Genomic DNA, 27,896 nt, shown 5'->3' with positions numbered 1-27,896 from the left:
CTAGTCTCATATCACGATATCGATATAATATCGATATATTGCCCAGCTCTACTTTGACAGCTGTCTTGTCTTGGGTTAACGGCATCCAGTGGTTTATGGGTAATGGCAGCAGTATGAGCATACTGTATGTCTCCATCATCCAGTGTAGATGGTACAGGGGATTGTATAATGTTTCCGTCCGTTCCTCTATCCAATTAGAATTCTGTGCTTTTAGAGCGAGGCGCTTAACATTAGTGATGGGGGGGAAATCGATACACAGACGCCAAGTATCGATCTTTTATTATATATGTGTTGTCTGTCTGCTTGACAATCCCATTTTGCAGCAATAAAATTGAAGTGAGATGAACAAACGAATATGAAGATCTTTTTAGATAAAACAGATGTTGACAAAGTTTCCTTTTGGGGATAATTTGAAATTGGGAAAAATTTAAAGTTCGAAAAAGGTAATAAATTGCAATATATCGCAGAATATTGCAATATGTTTAAAATCGCAATAATATCATATCGTCACGTAAGTATCGTGATGATATCGTATCGTGAGGCCCCTGCTGATTCCCACCCCTACTTAACATGTGTTTTGTTGGACAATCTGCTATGTAACCAAATTCCTCAGTAATAATATTGCTGTTCAATATTAATCAGATTTGCATTAGGCACACGGGTCAGAGTAGCAAGACCAAAAGCTTTGTGTTTTTATAAAATGCTTTAAATGACTAAAATTAATTTTATTAAAATAGCCCAATATCACAAATCACAGGGGCCTTTAACATACTGTAGGTCTGTAGTCTGCAGAAGGTTTGAGGTCAAGTAAAAATGGACATTTCAGTGCTCAGTTGGAAAGTAAACAATATTGTTCATTTTTTTTATTATATAGAAAGTCAGAGACAATATGTAAATGAGAATCATCCCCTGACCCACTCAACCCTGGCGACATTTTTTTTTCCTACAAATTTATTTTATACAATGGTTTACAACGGCAGAGGGCCTAATACTGCTCTGTGCGGGACACCTTCATCAGTCATCTGGGCACTAAACTATCTAAACTCAAACCACAACAACATGATTTGTTCCGACTGTACGCAGAATCATCAAAACCAATGGAAAGCCACTTATTTTACAAAACCTCGTGATTACCAGTATCATAAGCTGCAAAGAGATTTACAAGGAGTGCAGCACAATGTTTTTTATCAAGTGAGTTAATAATGTCATTCACAAAAGCAGTTTACAGTTTTTCCTCCAGGAGCACATAGTTGTGAGACGTTTTACATCACAATGTTTTCATACTTAGGACGTGACGCTTCACTTGCTCATTGTTTTGCATTCTTTAAGCAGAAAACAGGTTGTACATGTATGTGAGGTTTGGCAGTGTTTCCACTGCTCCGTACTGTATCAGCCATTTTCCACAGTTTCTTGTTGCTTCTATCTTACCCCTTATCTAACTGCTCCGTATTTCAACATTCCTCTTTTATCTTCTGTTTCTGCTGCCAGTGAATGTTAGATTCCACTTCAGACTGTTAGAAAAGCAGCCCAGATGTTCTTTTTCCACATTACTTGCTTTATGTGCACAGATCTGTGAGGCCCAGAGTTGGAGAGCCAGTGAGAAAAGAGGGGCCTCCTGTCGGGAGCCCTGGCAGCTACTTTTACCTCCAGGCAGGCAGCAGCAGTCCTGCTCAAAGGGCCTGTGTGTCTGCTGCCTGCGGGTCCACATCCGTACGCAAAGACCTCTGGATGACTTATCGTCTTTGTCACTACGCCACAACAGCATGCTGTGTGTTCGAGAGTGTCCTGCTCAGTGGGGATTCCCACAACCAAGAAGCAATGCTGCAGGCAACAACTGGAAAATTATATCGCAAATCATATCGCAGACAACAAAACCACAATTAGATATTTTTCAAAAACATTTTGCCCTATAACCCACACACACACACACACACACACACACACACACACACACACACACACACACACACACAGATCCTGCCCGTGCACTTTTGCTCCACTCAAGCTCCTAATAATGCCTACAGAACATGCCTGAACATGACAGTATGTGTTGGTAGGATGTATTCCATGTTGGTTTTGGTATTTTAATGGGATTTCTTGACAATAAGAAAAATATAGAATATCACCAGGCTTTTTCAAACTCCACAGTAGAGCTTTCTCACAGCAGTCAAACACAGGTGCAATTAATAACATAAGAGCAATAATAAATGTTATTAGTAAAATCTGTGCTCCTCCTGCTGTGAAATAAACGGCCACTTGTCTACGCGGAAGTGATTTTTGTGTTAGCGCGACGTCACAGTGATTCACTCGTTGGTTGCTAAATAACATGGCATTGTACATTCAGTTAAACACAAATAAGAAAAACTAAATTAGAAAACGCAACATCACTGATATGCTATTTGAAGCTGCTTTTGTAGTGTGTTTTGGGGTGAATTCCCCCCTTCAGAGCCCCACTGTGCACCAACCCACATGCTCTCTCTAACAGCCAGCCCTCCTCCAGCCCACAGCAGGTGCTCCTCATTAAACACACTGAAACAAGCTTATTTTTCAAGTAAAGGCAGATTTTTTATAGAAAAACACCATTCTGTATGCCGCTAATGTGAATCTGTAATGATCAGCCATACTGATTAAAAAAAGAGGACGTCCATTATCTGTCTTGCTGATATGTTTAAACTTTCTCATGTGCTGTTCTTCAATGTTATTTTTGCCAAGTAAGCACGACCACACCTTCTACCAGCCCACGCATAGAGCAAACAGCCGTACCTGAAGGCCGACATCTTATCTCAAATCTGTGTGTGTGTGTGTGTGTGTGTGTCAAACTACCTACATTGGACTTTACACTTTTACTGTCTTCAGATAAATACAGCTTGATTTGGAAAGAGGAAAAACACACATGGAACTGTTGCAGTGTGGCTGTAAAAAGCATTTGCATTTATGCAAAGAAACACCTATGCATGCCATAACACCAGATAAAGAAAAGTGTGGAGAGGTTGTGAGGGCCCCTTCCTGAAAACCTGAACAATATGCAGTTTGACCCATTTCCTTCTTCTTCTTCCCATGCAGTGTCACAAGGCCGGGGCTTGGTCTTAAGTGCAGGGAGGGAGGGGGGCTCTGTGTCTAGGGAAGGACGGTTGCTGGGGCTCTGAGGGCAGGGGTGCCGCGGAGGCTACAGCCGGGCCCCAGTCTGAGTAGCAGACACAGGAGAAGTGTTGGGAAAACACATTACACGCTGACAGACTGATCTTCCTCCAATAACAGAGTCATCGTGTCCAAATAAACAGTCACCCCCTGAGTCCGTCCAACACATCCAGACTCTGCTCTCCAGCCCTCCCGAGAAGATGTTTTCTCCAATATCATATGTTCCCATCTTATAGCCGAAATAAATAGAGAGTAAGGGAAAGTGACACCTGTTTACAGAACTGTCTCCTGACTGAAGGGAGAGCTGCAGATTGTTCCTTCCTGTCATATTCGGTTACTTTCATCAGGACCACACAGCTGAAGTATCTCATGTGGACACATGCTGCTGTGACGTGCAGTCACATTACGACTCTCATGGTATCTAGCAGGTTTTGCTTTCATTTGTCCAGATTTTGAGACATTCTTCAAGACGTTGGCATAATTGTCTCAATCAAAGATCACATACATACCATTTGTGAGGTGTATTCTTTAGGTTAAAATTAGATGTTAAAGTTTTTTTTTCTGACCATCTATACTCTACAACAGGGGTGTCAAACTCATTTTAGTTCATGGGCCACATCACCCTAATTTGATTTTAAGTGGGCCAGACCAGTAAACCTCTCCAGAAAGAGTTTCTTGTCAGCTTGATGTTGGCAAGCGCAAGTTGCTTCTGACAGCGTTCTAAGACCATTGTAGGAAGAAAAAAATAATGTTACATAACTCGGATATTTGCTGATACTAAGTGGTAAATTTGATATTGAAATTAATTACTTTCACACTTTGCAAAGTCTTCCAGTGGTCCTGATTGGACCCTTTTGCGGGCCGGTTCTGGCTCACGGCCGTATGTTTCTCTAAAGCAAATGAAAAAAGGAACAGGGCTCTCATGTTGTATTCTTTCTTGCACATAAGATTTGAAAGTGTTCTTAGGAGTGCCTTTTTCTTACTTAGACAACCATATACAGTAGACTGTATGTTCCTAAATACTGAAGTACACTTTAAGAGTCATAAATCATATCATGGTAACAGTCAGTACCGTCGCTGACTGCCTGGAAGACTCTGGCTGGGGTTCAACGTGGAAGACTCTGGCTGGGGTTCACTTCCCTCTCATCTTTCACATTAATAAACCTCACGTTGCTAGTATGTGTTTTGATATCTGTGTTGTTGAAGCTCCCTTGTTGACTTCGCCCTTCCTCCTTCCTCGTGCCAACAACCACATCCAACACATGGAATTAGGATACTAAGAAATCACACCATGGCATCTGTTGGCGTTCACATGTGGTTATTCGTCATCAAACTGACCTTTGGCCCTGAGAGTGGGTGATGACACCCAACAACACAAACAACACATACTTTAAGTAAACGGTTAGGATTGGGCACCCAGAACCAGTTCCTATACACGGTATGTGTGAAAGTCAGTGAAATCAAATTTGATTTATAGAGCAGATTAATGAAAAAGTATGTAGAAAACACAAACTTACCAGGTGAACATAAGGCACAAAGTAGCCATAGAGGGCTGCGGGAATACCGAAGGCCCAAATGCGATATCCCACAGACTTCCAGATATTGATGTTGAAGATCTGGCTCATGGGTGGGCACCGGCTGCCTGCGCGGGTGTTACTGGATTTGACTGGCAGCAGGGGCCTGTAGGTTAAGCCGGCCAGCATCAGAATAAACATGAGGATGCAGAGGACGCGCATGGTGTTCTGGAGGCCCACTTTTTCCAGCAGGCCCGACAGCACGAAGGGCAACGTGATGGTGAAGATGCTGCTGCCGGCCGTCACAATGCCGTTCACCAGACCCAGGCGCTTTTTGAAGTAGTGGCCCAGGATGACCAGGCTGGGCTGGTAGGCGAAAGAGCAGCCGCAGGCAAACACAATGCCATAGGTGAAGTACATGGGGCCCAGGGACCTGAGAGGGGATCAAACAAGATACATCACTGTACTGCTGACATTAAAGATTTCCAGGACAAAAGGCCAACAATTCATCCACAGGACGTCTCCCAGCTACGATTTACTCTATACATAATTAAAATGTATTTTCCAACTGAGCACTGCAATGTTCAATTTTATGCTGACGACACCATCTTTTATAGTTACAGTCTGCTTTGATAATGGGATTCAAGCTCTTAATTCAAATCTAATCAATACAGTACAGCCTTATAAGTAATACTAATAAATAATAAATACAGTGTCACTCGGCCAGCCACACCAAAACACATATTCATGCACTTAAAATAATCTCAAAATGAAATAGCACAACGTGGTGTCAACATGAAACACAGCGCTTTCAAGCCGGAGAGCGGAGTTCACTTCGCGACGAAAACAAAATACTTTCACCCAGGATCCGCTTGTTCGTTCCTCTGGAGTGTTTTAATCCAAACCACAATCGTTTTGGTGCCTGAACTTAACTGTCATTGCCGCATGACTCTCTCTTTTTCTGGCTAAACTCCTCTACCACGGCCCCTGAAAGCACCGTCATCTGGCGGTGCCTGTAGCCGGCTCACAGTCACCTATTGGCGGCTAAACAACTGCCGCTGGTAGCCGGAGTCCCGGAGCTTTGTAGCGACTAAATACAACCAGCAACTGCTGCTCGGATTTTATCATTCTATCGCACTATAGACTTTTACAGCACTTTTCTTAGTTTAAAATACTTATATTTTAGGTATATAATGGTCTATTGGTGAAGTAGCATTGATCACTTTGAGGGGGGGATACATTTGTCCGGAGTTGTGTATATATGCTGTATGTAATTAGTTGTAAAAAGAAATATTGATCTCAATGAGACTTAAAACGCTCCGATTAGATCAGTCCACATGCTGCTGAAACTCTCTAAAGAAACAGACATATCTTTAATTATTACCAGGTGCAATGTTCTGACAAGGGTTTGACTTTGACACTAAGCCTTTCAACCATGGCAAATTACATCAATCAGCACATTCAACAAGGTAAAGGGATGAATGTGTAGTGGTGAAGGTCCAGATAGATACAATAGGATGGTGCTTCCAAGTGGTTTCAAAGTCCCGTTTGGGGTAAATAATTCTTAACAGTCAAATCATGAGTAAGAAATGTTGCACCTTGCAACAGTCCGCAGCAGAACTTGGCTGTCAGCCCGCCCTGTGAAATGCTGTTTCACAGCTACTTGATAAGCGGCAATTATTTATTGCACTTGAGAGCGATAACGTGAAGAGTTGAACACCGTTTGGATCACACATTCTGTCTGTTTGTGTGAGTGTTTCCTCAAGTGTAGTGTAGACGTATAGAATTCCAGGAAATTATTTACAACTGAGTGCTACATGCAGAGCCTCTTACCCACAGAGTCCTGATCAACGCTAAAAAGGAGTATGAACACTACCTGCTCAGCAACAAACAGCAAACAGACACAGTTAGAGACTAGCTAGTGAACACAGTGATGCAGCTAAAGAGACAGATATTAACATTTATATTCCAAAAAGAAATTGGGGGTGTATGAGAAATAATACAAAAAAAGGAGACATAGGGGAGCTTCTACAGAGGGTAAATGCGGGACAGGATACATAAAATTCAATAAGAGGTGAACCCCAGAAGGGGAAAGGACCAAGACATGTCTTGGAGGGTGACAGCAGAGGTGCAATTTCTGTTTGTTTTTGTATTTGTGCGTATCATGGCTTTGCTGCAGGTGCCGTTGTTTTATTCTGTATATCATGTGATACTGTAATATAATTCTCTTTTAGTTTTCTAGCTGTTATATTACAACAGAGGTTAGAAGAGAGTTTTTGTTGTTGACTATGACGGAGGGTGGGAGTTAAAGGTTGCAATTGCAATAAAAAAAATCAATACAAATATTGCAAAAAAAGAAAAGAAAAAAGAGATAGATATTTCCCTGAGGAGTTGGTGGAGACTATTAGATTTACATTCATCAGGTGGACACTAATCTCGCATTGCCAGACCTTCCTCCACAGCGCTGTAAAGGAGGGTCTGGCTAGTCCACACAACATCCCGGGATGGGAGAAAAACGGGCTCTGGTTTATTGCCATTTCTTTAAACCAATCACAATCGTCTTGGGCGGTGCTAAGCTCCGGACGGAGCAACGGTGCCGCTGCAAAATAGCCTCAGGAAGGAACTTGTTTTGGTGGAACATGTACATTCAAAAACAGAAAAACTCAGATTGAACAGATAGTCTAGCTCAGTGGTTCTCAAACTTTTTTTTTCAGTTATGTACCATCCCTTTTTCAGTACACAAAAATACTTTGCACATCTATAACGTGAGACAGGTGCGTCGGAGGGGGATAAAAGTAAGTCAAAAGTTGCAGAGAAACTCCTGCACACTGTCTAACTTGCAAAAAATAATTATATTAGTAGGCAACGTTTTCGGTACGAGACCATCATCTGGCAAAATGAATGAAGGGAGTTCCTTTGCAATGTCTTAACATGAATCCAACATATTAGCAAATATAAATCATGTATGCTGTATGGAGTAATGACACAAGTTGATTTGAATGCTTATTTTGTTCCTTACGTGACAAAGGAGCTGGCCAGTAGGCCGACCAGGCCGACAGCAGCGCCGCCCACTGCGGTAACTCTGCAGCCGAGGATGTCGGTGAAGACGCTGACGATGGGAGAGCAGAAGAAGATCATCCCCATGGAGAGGGAGCCCACCAATGCTGCAGAAAGTACACAGAGAGAATGATGCATGAGAAAAATCTCTCACGGTAATTATCATTTCACATCCAAAACAGGAAACTGTCAAGGACACAAACAAAACTGTTTTCAGGAAGAAGGTGTTGGTTAATATTAATATTCCAGATGCTGACTACAAAACAAATACAATGCAAAATAATACAATGCTGTTGCTCTTGTATCCATGCACACACACACACACACACACACACACACACACACACACACACACACACACACACACACACACACACAGTACAGTCAATTTGCTCAGATGTCTTACAGGTCACGAGTTTCCTTTTTTTTTATAGATCCTGTTCATTAATCATATTGTGCATTGTTTGTATTTGCATCCATTTTTCTTTGTAACCTTGAAGAAAACATTTGACATCACGTTTCTTTCCTAGACCGAGCGTACAATTACTTAGACGTGTAACAGCAGGAGCCCCCATGGTAAACGTGACAGTACACAAACAGCATGGAGATATCATCCATCTGTAACATCTCACTTCCTTGGCACACTCAGAAATGACAACAATGTGTGTCAATCACTGCTCAGGCACACGCATATCATAGTGTCCTTCCCTTCCCCTTCCCTGCGCACGAGCTAACCCCCCGCTCCCAGTCTCTCTCTCCACCTCAATAGCTACAGACATAGAAATGGCACATACTAAGGAAAGCTCATTGTGGGACTGGCTCTAGTGGCTGTAATTCTGCACCAAGGCTGAATTTTGGGAAAGAGACTTCAGATACAGTATTAGGGGACCACTAAGGTCTATATAAAAGAGACTTCAGATACAGTATTAGGGGACCACTAAGGTCTATATAAAGGAGACTTCAGATACAGTATTAGGGGACCACTAAGGTCTATATAAGAGACTTCAGATACAGTATTAGGGGACCACTAAGGTCTATATAAAAGAGACTTCAGATACAGTATTAGGGGACCACTAAGGTCTATATAAAAGAGACTTCAGATACAGTATTAGGGGACCACTAAGGTCTGTATAAAAGCATCCAAAGAGCACCATGTCATGGGACCTTTAAGTAGCAACTAGCACTACGCTCGTCAACTATAGTTTCAACAGGACTGCTAGAAATATTCTCCTCCTCATCCACACTTCTCTTCCTAACAGTTAAAGTTTGGAGCCACGATTGCAGTGTTTTTGAACCATTCATTTGACCTCTGCTTACTATCTTGCCATCACATCTTGTAACTAATTATGGATGTATGCGCTCTCCGTTCATGAACGTAACTATGTAGCAAGCTGATATCGAAACAAAAAAATATAATACTTAAACACTTATTTTAAATTACTTTTAACTGATCCCTGGGCCCTATTTTAAAGATCCAAGCGCACGGCGTGAAGCGCTTGGGGCAGGTGCGTTTAGGGCGTGTCCAAATCCAGTTTGCTAGTTTGACGGCGGAAAAAAGAGTTGGTTGGAGGCATGGTTCAAAAGGGTTGTACTTAGTGTCTTCATTAATCAGAGGTGTGTTTTGGGCTAAATGTGCAATAAACCAATCAGAGTGTCATCTCTCATTCCCTTTAAAAGCCAGGCTCGTTTGGACCTTGGAGCATTGCTATTATGACGGTCTTAAACTAGCAAAGACACTTGCGTCGGGCTTTGCGCTGCGCCGTGCTGCGCAGTGCCGCGCAGTGCTGCGCTGTGCTGTAAGTATCATTACTGGAATTGTTGTAGTATTTCTCTAATGAACTATTATGTTTTTTTTAATTTTTATTTATATATATATATCAGAGATTTTATCCGCATACCACTAGAGGGAGCTCACGTACCACCAGTGGTACTTGTACCACAGTTTGAGAATCAGTGCATTAGGGAAATATTGGTTGAAATGAAAAATGAAAGCTATACTAAGGACTAACATTTAGGATATCTCTGCTGCTTCAGTTGTGACCATTCATTTTTTTTAAATGTGTTTCTTGTAAGTTTCCCCTGTCTATGAATGTATTACTGTAATGCTAAATCTCTACCCTTTAATATTGTCATATTGTCAAACCATAGGTTCAGGTTTGCTAGGTTTTGTTTGGCGGGGGTTTTCGGGGTCCACTCCAAAGACGATGTTACATATTTCAGTAAAAGAAATATACAATTGTATGTTATTTTGGACCATTATTATTACTACCATATATGTTTAAAAAGTTGGACAAGCTAGAGCAGATAATACATAAATAACACTTGCTTAAAGAAGTCCATTGGGGACCAACTACAGATCTAAATAAAAAAAAAAAGTAATTTTGTTAGTTTTGATGCACACATTGATATTACATTCATTTGGCTTAGGTGATGCCCAAAATGGCTAGGGTAGGGAAAACCCTGTCTTGATACAGCTTGACCTCTGCTTACTGACCAATCTCTCCTAATGGAAATGTATTGTATTTTCCATATTAAGCCAGGGCTCTTACAGGAAACATCCGCAGTGTTTGCTCAATGCTTGGTCAGCAGTCTTCTGTGAGTCTAAGGTTAAATACCACAGTCACATGCTTTAGCAGACTCTGTGATATGTCAAAATACATTTACAGCAATGCAGACAGCAGGGGAGGGATTGATCATTGTGTGATGTATCAAAGAAAAGTAGCTGTAGGCTGTAGAACAAGTTGTTTCTATTTACTTTAAGTACAGATAAATGGGCAGCCATATCTACTGTATGTGCTGACATATGCTGGGAACAACTGATGTTGCTCTAAAAATGCTTCATAAATGTCAATTTTTTTGATTGATTGTTTCCTGCTTTTCATCTTATCAAGGAAAAAGGCAAACATGGAGATGGAGAGTGGGGAAACATGTAACAACACTGATAAAACGCACAAGTAACAAACTGCACAAGCCCTTGTCTTTGACCATGAAGAGGAGTGAGTGACATGTTTTGGTAGTAGTAGAGTAGAGTAGAGTGACTGCCTGGGTCTCCCATGGAATAACACATCCTTTACTAGATACTGTGGTTGAAATGTGACATAAAAGTTGTTTTTCTCAATTCTGAAGCAAGGTCAGAGGAAACTAGTGAGAAAACATAGAGCCGCAGGAGCTCGAGTGTTTTTGTTGTCTGTATTTAAAGTGTAACAGGAGTACACTGTGTCCAGTTTCAGGGTTAGTACTGGTCTCACTGCTATGCCTTTATTTCCCCTGAATTCTCATCTCACCCCATGCTGTCACAGCCTGTCAGAGAATCACACATTGTCAGGTTGCCCCATAAAATAGAGGTTATTTAAAGCAGTACAGACGCACAGATTAAAAACAGGATTGATCACAACTGATCACAGTAAGACTAGAGAGAACACCTATGTTTTACAGTTAGGCCATAATGCTAAAGCCGCCTACACATTAAAGGCGGCCAAACCGCTTTGCGCCGGCGTCGCGCACCGCTCGGATTTGCTGCTTTGTGCTGCGCTCAAAGTTCAAATTATTTCAACTTTGACCTAGTTGCCGATGACCTTTCGAAAGCGCAACCAATGAGATAATAGCATGTCGTTACCTACCTAGCAACAGGAAATAGCTTCCTTGCCACCCTCGATGACAAATAACTGCGCTGCGCGAAACAAGCTACAATGTAACGTTAACACGCAAAAACCTTCAATTTATGTCCATTAAAAGTGTTAATTTTGCCACTGATCATTAAGTGTCTGACAACATTATGGAAAGGATCCCTACAGAGACAGACATTTTTGTTAAAGAGTAAGATCTCAAATCCACCAGACTTTATTTAAATAAACAGTAATATTATCATCGTAAAACACACTTCATTTAAAGTCAAAGGATCTTACTCTTTCACAAAAATGTCTGTCTCTGTAGGGATCCTTTCCATAATGTTGTCAGACATTTACAATAATCTGAGTCTGTCAGTGGCAACAACAGAACTTTTAGTGGACAGAAATTGATGATGTGTAACGCCCTATATGATTACGTTAAGCCCAATTCACGGCTGCCGGTTACAGCGTGCTTGCTCAATACTGGACCATTTTCAAAGATATCCGTTTACATTAGTCACCTAGACACCAATGCATGGGAAAATAGGCTCCTCCACACTGGAGCTGTCAATCTTCCTCTATAATACCATTAAAATTTCATTTGTTTGTTTTATTAATATTCAAATAATACTACACTAACAATATTGATTTTTTTACTATTCCAATTATATTCGACTTTCAGAATTCGTTCCAACAGCCCTACTCCACACATACATTCCAGGATAAAAGATCTGGGTTGTATTTCTTTAAACCAATCACAATCGCCCTGGGCGGCGCAGCGCTGTGGACGCAGCGCTGGTGGCTCTGCAAAATAATCTCGGGAAGGAACTTGTTTTGGTGGAACATTTGCCCCCAGCAAAAGAAAAAGCCACATACAATATTAAATGAATGTTAACTGTTCAAACAGCACGGTGACATGAGCTAAGTGTTATCTGTCCATAGCAAATCCCACCAATCGGTCCCAAAACGTCCCAGTTAGAGAGTAAATGCCGTAAATATATCCTTTGTAAATCTTTACAATCATTCCCTGAAAGAACCAAGCAGGCCTGCCTTGTTGCACCATCCACATTTTTCTTCAAAACTTGCCATTTTCAGCGTGTAGCTTGAAGTTTGTTGGCGTTTACCTGTGTGTGTTCCTGTGCCGGATGTTCCAGCGATTCTCCTGTAAGTGAACTAACATCATCTAACGTGCAAATAAGTCCAGCTGAGGCGGATGGGAATGTCATTAGTTTTGCTCATAATATTTATAAATGTGCTCCAATTCACTGATATGAGTTGTATACAATGTGCAGATGCTGAAGTTTGAGTGGTTAGATACTCATTTGTCAAAAACAACTTGCTTCTTCTCAGTGAGTGAGTTAAAATAAACCTGGCAAGATCAACAGAGTTTACTGGACACAGAGCAGCAATAGCCCTTAGTCAAAAGCTGTACACATTTATATTTCCACCTATATTTAGTTATCATCTTTTCGCTCAGTGCCCTGCTCTATTTCCCAGTGTGAGCCAGCGCACAGTCAAAGCGTCTGAGGATCTATTCCAGACACTGCAGTCAGAAAAATGCCCCAAATTCAATGAGGTCCACTTTGCCTGGTCTCATATTTGTGGGGATATCAGCCCGCTTTAAGCTACATAATGTAATAAATGGCAGTGAACAAGAAGGGCAAAGAATCCCTCAAGGACAACAGGAAATTGCTGTTGTGGTTTCATCTGCTAGCTCTCTCGGTTTAAAAGCATTTACGCTTCAGACAAAGAGGAATTCCAGATTGAAAAATGTAATATCAGGATTCTCTCTGTCCCAGTGACATCCACTGTTAGCCGCGGCCCCCGCTTGGACACTGACAGACGAGGCAGAGTTGCCCTAAGTCGTCTGTCTGCTTTGTTAAAAGACTTCTTGCTGGAAACCCCTCTGCTCTGAACCCGGTCACCCCACAATGACTGAACTTGCATTCATAAAAAAAAAAAAGATCTGCCTCAAGACTTGTAAACCAGACAAAATGGATTCAAAAGCCAATACTGACACCTCTGAGCATTCTTGAACTGGAGAACTCAAATCTTTGTTTTATTGGTGTCAAGGTGCACAAGTCTAATGATTGCTGTTTGACCTGCTGCCTAGAACAGTTCCCAACATTGTTTTGTCTGACTTATCCCATAAGCACTATCAACTATTCAACACTGTACTCACTGTCTGAGAACATGGTGTGAGGCACAGAATGGCCCTTATGGATCCTATGGACTTCACTTTGTCACAATTTGTGAATAAAAGAAAGCTGGCATTAAAGCAGCTGAGTGAAGAGTTATCTATTAACCAAAGATAATGGAAAAGGAACTAATGGGCATGCATACTTGGCTATTGCAGTGGTGTGACATAACATTTTCCTGGCTTGGTCAAATAAACAGCTTGTCTCTGTAGCACGTTCTAGGGATCTGTTGACTAAAGATGCTCAGGCTAAAATCCAGTTCCAACCTGGAGAATGAAGACAGGCTTCATTTAACACCAGAGACCACTTAAACGCTGGCTGTCTCCGGCTGTTGCACTAGAATAAACACAAACTGAGGAGAGAAAGGTGTTAATAAATCAACTGCTCTCATTGCCAACACGCCAGAAACAGACCAGATGTCCCTCCGGATCATCACATTACATGGAACCATGCAGTAGGGCGTATCATTTCTCTCTGGGGGGGTTTGCCTTGGTGTAGCAGTAATATGAATGAAACTGGCTTTCTCAAATGAAGCCTTTGCTCTGTAAATACTGGTAAAAGATATCTGTAACTTATTATAGTCCATGTCAATGCTTAGCCTTACACCGTACATTCATTAGTTTGCACATTTCACCATCTTAAAAAATGGTGAAATGATTTATTTTTTTACAAACAAAAAATGAATGATTCAAGCACACACAACAAAGTAATGCTGTGTTGTCCCAACAATCAATTAGCACTTTCTAAAGTATTTAACCATGATGATGATCTTTTCCTAACCATGACCAAGTGTCAGCAAGTGTAGCAAACTAATAAATGTTTAGGCTGGACCATAGGCATTTTATATATAATCAGACATTTTAAAAGAGTTGGCAGCCAATCAAGTATCCTATAAAACACTTGCTTTTGTATATATGACATCTTAATGTAGTTCAAACATATTTTTTGTAAAGGTGTGGACACACAGAGTCGACGGCCAAACATCGACAGAAAAGGCAGTTGGGCTGATCAGTCTTCCCAAATTGGTCAAAAAAGTGCCTCGGAACACGCCAAAGAGACGAGACGTAATACGTCTCCATAACAGCAGGCGGCGCTAATCTGTATTGTCGCCCAAAAATGAAAACCAGCAGCTGATTGGACGAACGCGTCACGTGGGTCTGGTTTCTCCGGAAATTCAAAGACAGACTGTCTTGTTCAGAATACGATCTCATATTGGACTAAAATAGTTCACCAAAACATGTTTCTGAAAACATTTTAAGAGAGAAATAGGCCGTGCAGTTGCTGAATCTGTCTTCATTTCAGATCAACAAAGGTCAGTTTAAAAGATTTTCGTCAGATTTTGAGAGACTCTAGTCACGCTCATTCCGCTCCCCGGGTCATTGAGTCCGACTGCCGGCAGTGCCCGCCCCGCCGATTATACATGCCAAATCGGCCAAAATGAAGGACGACGGCCCCTCGGACGGACGACGGCCCGGAACACACCGAACAGACTCGAGTCACTGACCTCGCCAGACTGTCCAACGGCCGATTATCGGCTCTGTGTGTCCACACCTTAACAAGAATGTCAAATTTTTCGCCACTTAACTATTTACCATACTTCACTATCTGATTTAACTGCTGATCAGTTACATAAAAGACCAGTGTTCAACCTTACAAAGAGACTACCCAACAGGGAGACAGAGATGTATGAATAGGCATTTTATGTCTGTATTGATTTCTCCTCTTTCTTCTCTAAATTGACCCACTTACCTGTTTCTTTTTTCCAATGATGTGAAATTGAATACATGAACCTTAAGCTAAGGCATTTTGTATTTTTTCTTTTAGAAATGTCTCTAACAAAGAAACTGCCTCACAGTGTTCTTATTTTTTATCTTCATCGCACTGTAAAACAAAATAAATATAATTACACAAAGGGCATTGGGGGTAAACCTAAGCACATGTAACAAAAATGTTCTCATAAAAGTGATTTTATAAAGGCTTGGTGGTAATACGGTTTTCTTATCATTTGTTCTGATATTTAGAATCATTTTTAAATACTGCAATGACCATTTCTTTTTGTTTTCATATATTTGAGTGGTGTAACCGAGGCCAATAGTGTCATGTGTCTGGGGTTTTCTGTCAAAATGTAAGTTTCTGTATGTGGTGCTCTTTTCTTTGTCTATTCAGTCATTGTGGCTATTACTGCAAATTCATTTCCTCTGTTTATCTCATACAAACCTATGTTGCTGCAAATATATATAACACAACACTCCCTGCATTTGACAGGACAGTTTCTCTCTGTGTCCAGTTGACTTTCTAAGTAGCCCTAACAACAATAAATACTACAACATAATAAATCCCTTTAAGGTCCCAAATACTAAAAAGAGAGATTATGATATCTTTCCTTTATTAGAAATCAGGTCGAGGTACTAGATAAATACTGTAAAAACTATAAAATGATCAGTACACAGAGAAATGCACAGAAATTCAGAAACTGTGCCTTTAAACGAGCCGTCAGGACTTCCATACAGTTGTGATGTCACAACTATACTATCTAGGTAGAAAGTGACGCTACAGTGCCGTTACAGTCATTCCCCAGCTGCAATGACGATGCAGAGACTTCGAAAGCGCAGATGCGGAAGACCCGGAAACGCTGACCAATCAGTGCAGACTGGAATTTTTCAGACAGACAGTATGAGACAGACAGTATGAGAAAAATAAAAAATAATACATTTTTTGAACATTAATCACATTAAAACATGTTCTAGAAGAACCCTAAATAAAAATATGAACCTGACAATGAGCATGATATGGGACCTTTAATAAATCCTTCTGTCAAACTGTCGCCTGTATGGTGATGTACTGTGACAGAGCAGCTGCAAAGACACAGCTGTCACTGTCTTAGGGCCCTGACACACCAACCCCATAATCGGCCGTTGGACAGTCTTGCGAGGTCAGTGACTCGAGTCTGTTGGGTGTGTTCCGTGCCGTCGTCCGTCGGAGGAGCCGTCGGCCTTTATTTTGGCCGACCCGACATGCTCAGTCGGAGACAGGGCAGTCGGGACTCACCCGGAAATGATGAGCGGATGAGCCTCTCAAAATCTGACGAAAATCTTTTAAACTGACCTTTGTTGATCTGAAATGAAGACAGATTCATCAACTGCACGGCCTATTTCTCGCTTCAAATGTTTTCAGAAACACGTTTCGGTGAACTATTTTAGTACAATATGAGATCGTATTCTGAACAAGCTGCCATGACAGTCTGGCTGTGAATTTCTGGAGAAAAAAGACACGTGACGCGATCGTCCAATCAGCTGCCGGTTTTCATTTTCTGGGAAACAATACAGAGAAGCGCCGCCTGCTGCTATGGAGACATATTACGTTTTCGCGCACACGCAGAGCGTACGCTCAAGTTGGCGTCACCTCAGTGTGTTTTGAGGCATTTTTTTGGACCTCGAGGTCGAAACGATTCCAAGTAGGAATCAGTTCTCGATGCCCAATCCTACTGGCGAGTGAAGCAAATCTACCAGCAACTTTCATATTTTACCAGAATTTGGCTGGTAGATGGTGCTAGTTGTGATCACTGCCCACAAGACAGAGGTTTTTAATTCTCTGGTGAAGACAGAGAGAGAGAGAGAGAGAGAGAGAGAGAGAGAGAGAGAGAGAGAGAGAGAGAGAGAGAGAGAGAGAGAGAGAGAGAGAGAGGGAAGAAGAAGGAAAGAACAGGGAAGTTAAGAAAAGCAAAGTAAAGGTGTAGACTTCGAAGCCCCTTGTGTTTCCCAGGTGGCCTGGATTACATCCGTACAGAGCTTTGTTTCCCACTGCTCATCTCATTAGAACAAAATGGAAAGCCCACTCCACTTCTAAAAAAAAAAGAAAAACCCAAAGCAGAGCAAGCAGCAGGGTTAATGGGTTTACAAGCTGTGTCCTATGATAAGCTGAACATGTTTGGCACATAGCTGAGACTCATTACTTGTGCCCCTCCTGAGGGGAGCTGCAGAAAGAGAAGAACAGCCACAAGAACTGAAATGTCTCCACGACTCACTTATGTCTGCTCTTTGCCAAAATAGATGTGTTCTTTGGAAATGTATAGTCTGGAGATGAATGGGACTGAACAGGAACCTTTTTAAAAGCAAAAGAAGCGCTGAAGATGATGTTGCACTGAATTGGAAGTTGATGCATGAGTTGCCAGGGCAACAACTCTTTTTATTACTAGTGACTGGAGTGTCAGAGAGTATGTGGTATATGTTTTATCTTAAAGGATTTCCTCTTTTTATTGAAAGCCTGTACACCTTGGAGTTATACTGACCCAGTCATGTCTTAATTAGGAAAGCCCCAGTTATTCATTTACTACAGCTCCTGGAACCAACAGATTACGATTCATAATGAATCCCTATTTGGACAGGATTAGCTCAACAATAGGAGGTACACTGCAAAAAAGAAATCCACCTGGACTGAGTTTGAGTCTTCAAATTTGAACTAATTTAAGTGATGTTTTATGTTTGCAATGCAACTAAACTAAAATCATGTTATTTTGTAAATATCAGTGGAATGGTCTGCCTTGTTTGGAGATACTGACAAAGGCTTTATTGAATATAAATTGGAATTCTCCCACTGCACTGGCAGAAGACAAAATCTTCTAGTGAAGAATAGACATTATACAGTACAACAGTTATTAACAGTAGACTATTAAACTAATGTTCATGTTTACAATTCCCCTTTAAGACTGAATCAAATTCAAACTGACATTTTTACAGTGTAGGGTGGTATAATTGTTACGAGCACAGGTCCACAGTTTCAGTCCCGCCCATGTCTGTCAAGTCTGATTAGATTTAGGCATATTTGAGTCGATAAAGGAAGACCAGTTGCAGTCTGAATTCCTGCAGGGAACCTGACTTTTTCTCAGCATGGAAGCACCTGAGGACATTCTTGCTATTATTCTCAGCTTAAACTTCAGCCCCTTGAAAAACTGTAGACTTGATGTGGCCTTACTGTACAACAACCTTGCAAAAGTATGACGTTGCAGCTGTTCATTCACAAAGAGCCCAGTCATTACCCTGATCAGGGCCTCACAGTGCTGCAGATACACATCTGGACATGAGCGGACCATAAAGAACCAAAACCATGCCTCCATCTCCCGCCTACAGCAGCTGGAAGCCATTCATACTGGGTTGCTCCACTGGAGGCTCTGGAGAGGGGGAAGCAGTGAGAAATGCCAATGTTTGTGTTTGCATCCCAAATTCTAACTCATGTCCTTCTTGTGTTTTCTGGCCCCAAAGCACAGGACGTGAAACCTTATGCCTGATGACCGAGACCGAAATTCAGAGAGCAGCCACAAAGTAATTTGTTGCTGTGCATAAAGCAGAGGAAACACATCACATGCATGTTTGGAATGACTTCTCTCTGCAGTGGATACAAGAAGTCCATATAAAAAATGTTAAATGGGAGTTGTGGTCCGTGTCAGAGGAAAGGGAATGGGGTGGTGTGTCAGGGCTGGTTGGTGATTGGGCGAGCTTTTCCTCCACCCCCCTTTTTTAAGTGCACGAAAAAGAGATGGTTCCAGGCCACAGTTTGGATGCACCTCACATTTAGTCTTTATTCCATATCTTCAGAACTACTGGTGACTGGTATCTGCAATAAGTCTGAGAATGAAGCCACATCAAAGCGTTACACTAATTAACTCAACTGCAGACAAAAGGTGACTTTAGATGAATAGAGGTCGGGTAGAGCGTGCACGACATGACACATATTACACTGCGGCCACGTATGCGGTTCGTCATTTGGTCATAAACAACCGAGTTGCTTGCCATTCCTTGAATTTGTCTGATGATTTCGTCATCAACACGCCCACTCGCTTGCTGTGAATTCTTGCTTTTTGGGCTCAATCGGACATACTTTGCAGTAGGGAGCTGGCAGGGTAAAGACCGTTTAATGTCGGGATACATTGCTGGGATAAAGTATCCCCTCTCGCTAGGGCTGGACGATTTTGGCTAAAATCATAACCACGATTAATCGAACAAGTTACCTCGATTACGATTATTGAACGATTATTTTAAATCTTTTTTCTTTTCTTATACTGTAAATATGTTCACGGTTATTTTTTCTAATGAAAGAGTGCATAATCCTATCTTTGTGATTCTAAAATAAGGAAACAACACACAGATAGCAATTAATGCTTATTTATTAAATATTTCAAACAACTGAACTGAAATCTACAACAGTAGATTTTACAATGAAATAAAAACGTCTTATAAAAAAGTAATTTAAGTTTTAATGTAAAAAAAAAAAAAAAAGTTTCCTAAAAATGTAGAAAATAAATAATAAATGTCCATCATAAGATTAACGGGAACCTGTGGTTAACTGTCTTTTCGGAGTTAAACTCCACAAGCGTGTCCTGCGGCTCGCCGGCCGTCTCACACACACACACACACACACACACACACACACACACACACACACACACACGTCCACAGCGCTGCAGGCAGAGGCGGGGTCTGTTCTGAGTATAATAAAGCCCCGTCTGTGTTGAGCAAAACATTACGTGAATTACTTCGAGAATGGACGTGCATTTAATATAGGAAAAGTGCACAAGTATTAGCATCATTTGTTGTTGTTGTATGTGGCGCTAAGGTGTAGTGACGATGCTATAAAGACCGTTGCCGTGCTTGCGTCCCTCCCTTACCCCTCCTACCAGTCCCTATGGCCACTTGGCCAGTGGGAATGCAAACGGAAAAAAAGATTTTGGGGGAGAGTAGTTCTTAGAACTGCTTAGAAGTGTACTTTTCCTCTAAAAAGTACAAGTACTATCCAGTCGGAAAGCACCTATGGTCGCAGACTGGACAGGGCGGAGTCACGTGACTACACACGCCGTGGCCATATATGTTTTAAGGGGAAAGTACATTAACACACAGTGGGCGGCCGCGGAAATATTAATAGGATTAAAAGACTGAAATAACCGACTTGGTAAAATTACGTCGGTTATAGGCTCTGAATTTCGGTTACGATTATTTTTCGATTAATCATCCAGCCCTACCTCTCGCTATCTCTGCTATCGGGGCTTAACTATGACGGTCAATATGGCGCAAAATGTGAGAGCTTGTAGAATACGATGTGAGAAAATCTGAACTTGTATGTTAAAATTTGCACTTGTAAAAAAATATTCGGTTACACTTTACTTGAAGGTATCTACATAAGAGTGACATGACACTGTCATGAACGTGTCATAAACATTATGAACAAGTCATAAACGTTTATGACACAACGCTTCTGGTTAGGAGTTAGGGTTAGAGTTCATGTGTCATGACAGTGTCATGTGTTCATGATAGTGTCATGTCACTCTTATGTAGATACTTTCAAGTAAAGTGTTACCGAATATTCACACACGTGATCTGAATTTGAAGTCACACAAAGAAAAAAAACACATGAGAGCTTGTTAAAAAAATCTGAACTTGTAAGTTGAAATTTGCACTCGTATTCTGAATGTGAAGTCAGAAAAAATATTCACAAAATGTGTAGATTGATATTTCCATGAACACAATGACAACTGCAAACTTGTAATGCAACATTTACTCGTGTACTTTTTTTTTTTTTTTTTACTCATTTTCAATCACAACCACGACTCAGTGTTTACAACCTCTCCAATCTGGCACTGCAACTTCACACATGTGCTCTCTCGTATCACAAAGTGGCCAATCTGCACGCCTCGACTTTTGCAACACTTTTGGCGATACATTTGGTGCAAAACTAATTTGTACCTGTGGACTTAGGCTGTGGAGCTCTGAGCCAACAGAACGGGGAAAGCAGGGTTTCTATCGACAGATGAGGGACAACTCTGTCTGGCTTATTTATGTAGCATTGAAGCGGGGTCAGCCCAATGGTCCCACAGCCCAATGGTCCCACAGCCCTATGGTCCCACAGCCCTATGTTCCCACAGCCCAATGGTCCCACAGCCCTATGTTCCCACAGCCCTATGGTCCCACAGCCCTATGTTCCCACAGCCCTATGGTCCCACAGCCCAATGGTCCCACAGCCCTATGTTCCCACAGCATTATGGTCCCACAGCCCTATGTTCCCACAGCCCTATGGTCCCACAGCCCTATGTTCCCACAGCCCTATGGTCCCACAGCCCTATGTTCCCACAGCCCTATGGTCCCACAGCCCTATGTTCCCACAGCCCTATTTTCCCACAGCCCTATGGTCCCACAGCCCTATGTTCCCACAGCCCAATGGTCCCACAGCCCTATGGTCCCACAGCCCTATGTTCCCACAGCCCTATGTTCCCACAGCCCAATGGTCCCACAGCCCTATGTTCCCACAGCATTATGGTCCCACAGCCCTATGTTCCCACAGCCCTATGTTCCCACAGCCCAATGGTCCCACAGCCCTATGTTCCCACAGCATTATGGTCCCACAGCCCTATGTTCCCACAGCCCAATGGTCCCACAGCCCTATGTTCCCACAGCCCTATGTTCCCACAGCCCAATGGTCCCACAGCCCTATGTTCCCACAGCATTATGGTCCCACAGCCCTATGTTCCCACAGCCCTATGTTCCCACAGCCCTATGTTCCCACAGCCCTATGGTCCCACATTTCTAAGATTTTTTGTTAGGGTTAGGGTTACATTCCATCTATAGTCCATTGCTACTGGATAATAGGTTGGGTATAATTGGCTACCAGATTGGGAGAAAGGGGGATAAAATCTGATACAAATTTATGAAAAAGGAAATGTGGGAACATAAACATAATAAAAAAAAATCTTAGAAATGTGGGAACATAGGGCTGTGGGAACATAGGCCAGCTCCCATTGAAGCTTGGTGGAATAGCAAGCTAGCGTTAGCTAACTAGTCAGCCAGCCCGCTTCTAAATAAATACCTTTTAATTATCTAAACACATTTTAACAGTCAAACTGAAACACTGGCGGTGAGCTGCAGGTCCTGCAGCCGCAGACGGACCATCATCAGTGGGGATACTTAATACTTAACACCACCCAGGACAGTTGTGACTGGTGTAAAGAAATACAAACAAGCCAGAGCGTTTTTCCCTCTATCCCAGAAAAGATAGGCGGTGTAGCCAGACCACCCTCCAGCATTGACACAGCGCTGTGGAGAATGCGAGACTGTGTCCAGTCCAACTGATTTGGACATCTGCATTCTCACATACAGCTCCGCAGGGTAATGTCGAGATCATTTCAGGTTTGAAGTGTATGTGTGAAAGGGGCTTTAGTGTGCTATACTAAAACGATGACATAACACACTCTCCAGGGGAACTCTCCGTGGGTTCTTCACTATGAGTGGCATCGTCATATTATACATTATTTAATCCTTTGTTACTATAAAAAAATATAGATTAGAGCAGCTTTAAAAACACTACAAAGTAGCCATTTTTAACTTTTTATTATGCCTTTATTACATCTACCTAAATACACTGTAACTAAGGTAAACAGCACACGGACACTCACTAGTACAAAAAATAAAAAAACTTGTGTTTATCTATAACTAAATTGGATATATAATCAGTCCCTCCAAAAACGTGATTATGCGATCACATAATTCAATGCATAATCAGCCAAAGTCTGCATATTTATGCAGGGGCCGCATTTTTTCAAATACGCCGCATTTTCGCCGCATAAATTGCCGATTTCCGCGCAAAATATGCGGGGCTTGCATGATTTCATAATCCCCGCATTTTTGTTGCAAAAAAGTCACATATATCTTAGCAGAAAGTTGAAAAATGTTGCGTTTACTTCACACAAGAGCAGCCATTTTCTCCTGTTGCCATGGGAACTTTATGAAGTGACGTTATGAAGTGACGATATGAAGTGACGTTATGAAGTGACGATATGAAGTGACGTTATGAAGTGACGTTATGAAGTGACGTTATGAAGTGACGATATGAAGTGACGTTATGAAGTGACGATATAAAGTGACGATATGAAGTGACGATATGAAGTGACGTTATGAAGTGACAATATAAAGTGACGTTATGAAGTGACGTTATGAAGTGACGTTATGAAGTGACGTTATGAAGTGACGATATGAAGTGACGTTATGAAGTGACGTTATGAAGTGACGATATGAAGTGACGTTATGAAGTGACGTTATGAAGTGACGTTATGAAGTGACGTTATGAAGTGACGTTATGAAGTGACGATATGAAGTGACGTTATGAAGTGACGTTATGAAGTGACGTTATGAAGTGACGTTATGAAGTGACGATATGAAGTGACGTTATGAAGTGACGTTATGAAGTGACGATATGAAGTGACGATATGAAGTGACGTTATGAAGTGACGATATAAAGTGACGTTATGAAGTGACGATATAAAGTGACGTTATGAAGTGAAATTATGAAGTGACGTTATGAAGTGACATTATGAAGTGACGTTATGAAGTGACGTTATGAAGTGACGTTATGAAGTGACGTAATTACGCGACGTGAACATCATTGAAAAGCTGCAAACCCCGCGATGAACCCATGATGAAACCGCAGTTTTTGCAAGTTCCCGCAATTTCATCGCATAAAATTACATAAATATCCTGCATATTCCATCGCATTTTTTAAGAAAACGTGCCCCATAATCAAGGGTTTTTGCCTGCAACAATCACAAAAAAACTCTGCATGTTTCTGGAAGGACTGTATAACAAAATCCTAATACAGAGTAATAATAATAATAATGTTGTAGACTATGGCTCACTGTAGTTAACAGATGGTAGTCTCTGTGAAACTCTGTGGACATAAAAAAAAAAGATCAGACTGCTCATAGAGCTCAGAATCTTGTTATCTTATCAGTGAGGTTTCTCATGCTGGGTATGATGTACGATGAGCTCTGAGCTGTCTTTTACTAACTTAATTACCTCCAGGCAGAGAGGCTCACAAGTTTCTGAGCTAGAGTCCAAGTCAAGTCTCATGTCTTTGAGCTAGAACCAAAACAATTACTGACCAAATATTGAGGTACTAAAGAAGAAAGGACTTGCTTGTCTTTTGCTGAATGATAATGACAGATCTTGCCTCCTATTTTGCAGGCCTTGTGTGAACTTTTTAAAAGCCAAAGCAAAGCTTATGATGAATGGCACAGCAGCTGCCGGTGTGGTCGACATGTTTGTTGTCCTCTCTCACGTGAGGCCGTGTGCAGCAGATACGTTACGTATATAACGCAGGTAGGTTATAGGTTACGCAGGGAGGGGAATAACATTCACCTCATCAGACGTTTCCTAAAAATAAAAGATTGTTCACGAGACCAAATCTTTTGAGGACGAGTCTCAAGTCAGGTCCAAAGTCATTCTGTGTGCAGTCTATATCAACGATGTTTCATTTCGGGATTGTTCAGGTGCCGCAGGAGATTCCGCTGGATGTCCCTCATTTTCAGTCGGATGTCTCTCACCTTCCTCTTTCTTTGTGTTGGCGTTCTAACCTCCGGTGGATTTGTGAGGACTATGGTTAACTGCTCCTCAGATCTCTGCAGGGTAAATCCAGACAGCTAGCTAGACTATCTGTCCAATCGGAGTTTTCTGTTGCACCACTAAAACTTTTGCATGTACACATGTTCCACCAATACAAGTTCATGCCGAGGCTATTTTGCAGAGGCATTGCAACCGTGTCCGGCGCTTAGCGCCACCCCGTGATTGGTTAAAAGAAATGCCAATGAACCAGAGCACGTTTTTCTCCTATCCCGGAATGTTGTGTGGACTAGCCAGACTCTCATCCGGAGCGCTATTGTGTGTGTGACTTAAGTCCGAGCCTCAAACTTGAGTCCAGACCTCTGCCTCCAGGACAATATCTTGTTTTGTCAAGTGCTACATCCTAGGATGCAGAAGAGGGTAACAATACATACTGAATCAGTATCAGCAAAAGATACACACCTTTACTTCCTCCCTGGTTGTCTCCTGAGATCGAGGCCTTCCCAACCATTTGCTCATGTGTTGTCCAGCCCCTCAGGCTGTGGCCTGATGATGTATGTCATGTACAGAAGGCCAAACAATTGGTCCTTTGCTGCCACTGAAGTGCTGCTCTGCTTCAACATGTTTACCTGCTGTTGGCTTTATCTCTTGACAACCTTCACCTAAATTCAAGCCCAAGCTTACACCCACCCAGGATCAAAAGACCCTGTCATATATTAACCTGCATATGCTTTTTTTTAAACTTAAGTTGCCCACGCAGGCCAGCTGTTAGAGCTCCTGACTCCAGTCTTTTAAAGTCTTTAGGATATACACAAATGTAATTCCATGACCATACTTTAATAAGAGACATACATGAACATCTACTTTGGAAACAGGGTGGGATGATCCCTGGGTGGGATTCTGCTGGGAAAGTGAAGCTACTTTAAGTTCCATCTCAATTTCAAAAACTTGAAATGAAAACTCAAAGCCCGACTATGTAGCTTTTGAAATAAGAAATAAAACATTCCTCCTTCTAGAAAAAAACCAGAACAGTAAAACACACTCTTGATCAATCCAATGCACTCAAGAGTTGTTTGCTATACTAAACTTTATATTTGATATTGTTGTGTAACTGTCATTACTGAGTCTGTTCACTGACTTTATGACTACCCCTGTTGTGCTATTGCTACACTACATGTTGACATCTACCATTATTCTGTAGTTGCCACTTTTGCCACAGTGGCCAATCAGCTATGTTGTTTTGATGCAGGACTTAAATATTCATGTTTTTTGCAGTCAATTGATGAACAAAAAATGATATATGGGGCTACATTTACATCCACAATTTCTTGGCTGGGAGTGGTGGCAGGCAACTGGTGGACCCCCCCCCCCCAATAAATGGAAAATCATTGTTTTTACACTTTAGTTTTTGTACAGATTAAACAAACAAGAAGCAAAGTGTTAATTGGTGAGCTCCAGAGGTGCTAGCAGGCAAGTCTGTTACCTTCAGACAAAGCCAGGCTAGCTGTTAGCCATTGCAGTGGCAACAGTATACAGTGGTAGGGTCTGATTACTGAACACCTCCATATAAACAGGTTCTTTAGATCAGCTGAGCTGACAATGGCACTTTTCATTGAGCTGGACGAGGCAGTAGAAATCCAAAGTGAAAAAAACTAGACAGCAAAAATAGAAAGGAAGGCCTCCCACACAGATCATGTGATCAAGCTTCAATGGTTTCTGCCTCACAGCTACAAGTCAGGCTGGGGACAAAGACAGTATGGGGCTGTTGCATTATCACAAAATGTGATTTATAATCCTTGGTGACAGGAAAAGAGTGTAGCACCAGCAGCACCATGGGGGAATGTTAAGCGGCCATCTCCTGCCAAAAACTGCAGTTCATCGAGTGGCCAACTGAGGCTGGCTCGGAAAGGTCATCAATCCCTATAGACCCCCATGTTAAAATTCCCAACTTTACAGCAGAATTAAACATGTTTGTCTCTATAGCTAATTTCCCCCCTTATGACTTCAACTGTACAGGGGTTAATTTATTTATAACTCACCCGTTTATATTATGTTCAGGGTTAAAGTTTTGCATAATTAAGGGCGTGCTGCTTCGAGTGACAGGTGACTGCTGTCCCAGGAGACTGTAGGCTTCATTCGGCCCGCCTCAGCTCCACCCATGCTCCACCTCTTTGCTCATTTTTGCATTAGCCGGCCGTTAGGCGACTTCAGGCACTGCCAAGATGGCAACTGCCGGAGCCACCAAGAGCCACCCACTTCGAGCTTCATTTTTGTTCTTCAGAGACCTATGGGTGACATCACGGAGACTACATCGATATGTTATACAGTCTATGGGAAACATTCTCTCTTTCTCTCATTTCTCATCTTTCTCATTCTCTCTTTTCACTATCACTTCATAGTAAGTGATGTTTAGGGCAGGGTATCGTTCAAAAATGTTCGATACCGGTACCGATACCGTGACTTTGATACAGGTTCCTAAACTGTTTTGGATACCAATTTTATAAAAACAAATAGAAATTCCAACATTACACATACAATTTTAGTCTTAGTTGCGTAATGTAGAGTTGTTCCTGCCTGCCTCTACGGCGTGTAGTGTTAAGCCGATAATCGGCCGTTAGACAGTCTGGCGAGGTCAGTGACTCGAGTCTGTTCCGTGTGTTCCGTGCCGCTGTCGGCCTTCATTTTGGCCGATTTGACATGTATAATCGGCGGGGCGGGCACTGTCGGCAGTCAGACTCAATGACCAATCTGATTGGTGGAGTGCTAACCCGGAAATGACGAACGCAAATCTTTTAAATTGACCTTTGTCAATCTGAAATGAAGACAGATTCAGCAACTGCACGGCCTATTTCTCTCTTAAAATGTTTTCAAAAACACGTTTCGGTGAACTATTTTAGTACAATATGAGATCGTATTCTGAACAAGCCGCCATGACAGTCTGGCTGTGAATTTCTGGAAAAACCAGACCTACGTGACGCATTCGTCCAATCAGGTTTTCATTTTTGG

General features: G+C 41.8%; 1 protein-coding gene across 1 annotated transcript in view; it reads right to left on the bottom strand.

Annotated features, from left to right (window-relative positions):
- The window catches only part of slc16a10 (solute carrier family 16 member 10), a 58,963-nt gene that overhangs the window by 7,428 nt on the left and 23,639 nt on the right, over positions 1-27,896 (bottom strand). The window contains exons 2-3 of the mRNA XM_031285620.2: positions 7,672-7,816; positions 4,656-5,085 (exon numbers count right to left, since the gene is read on the bottom strand). Coding sequence (XP_031141480.2) covers positions 4,656-5,085; positions 7,672-7,816 — 575 coding nt within the window. The remainder of the gene's footprint in view (positions 1-4,655; positions 5,086-7,671; positions 7,817-27,896) is intronic.

Source organism: Sander lucioperca, chromosome 19 (assembly GCF_008315115.2).
Source record: "Sander lucioperca isolate FBNREF2018 chromosome 19, SLUC_FBN_1.2, whole genome shotgun sequence".
NCBI classification, from domain to species: Eukaryota; Metazoa; Chordata; class Actinopteri; order Perciformes; family Percidae; genus Sander; species Sander lucioperca.
The sequence above is the reverse complement of the archived record's forward strand: the minus strand, read 5'-3'. Positions and strand labels throughout refer to the sequence as shown.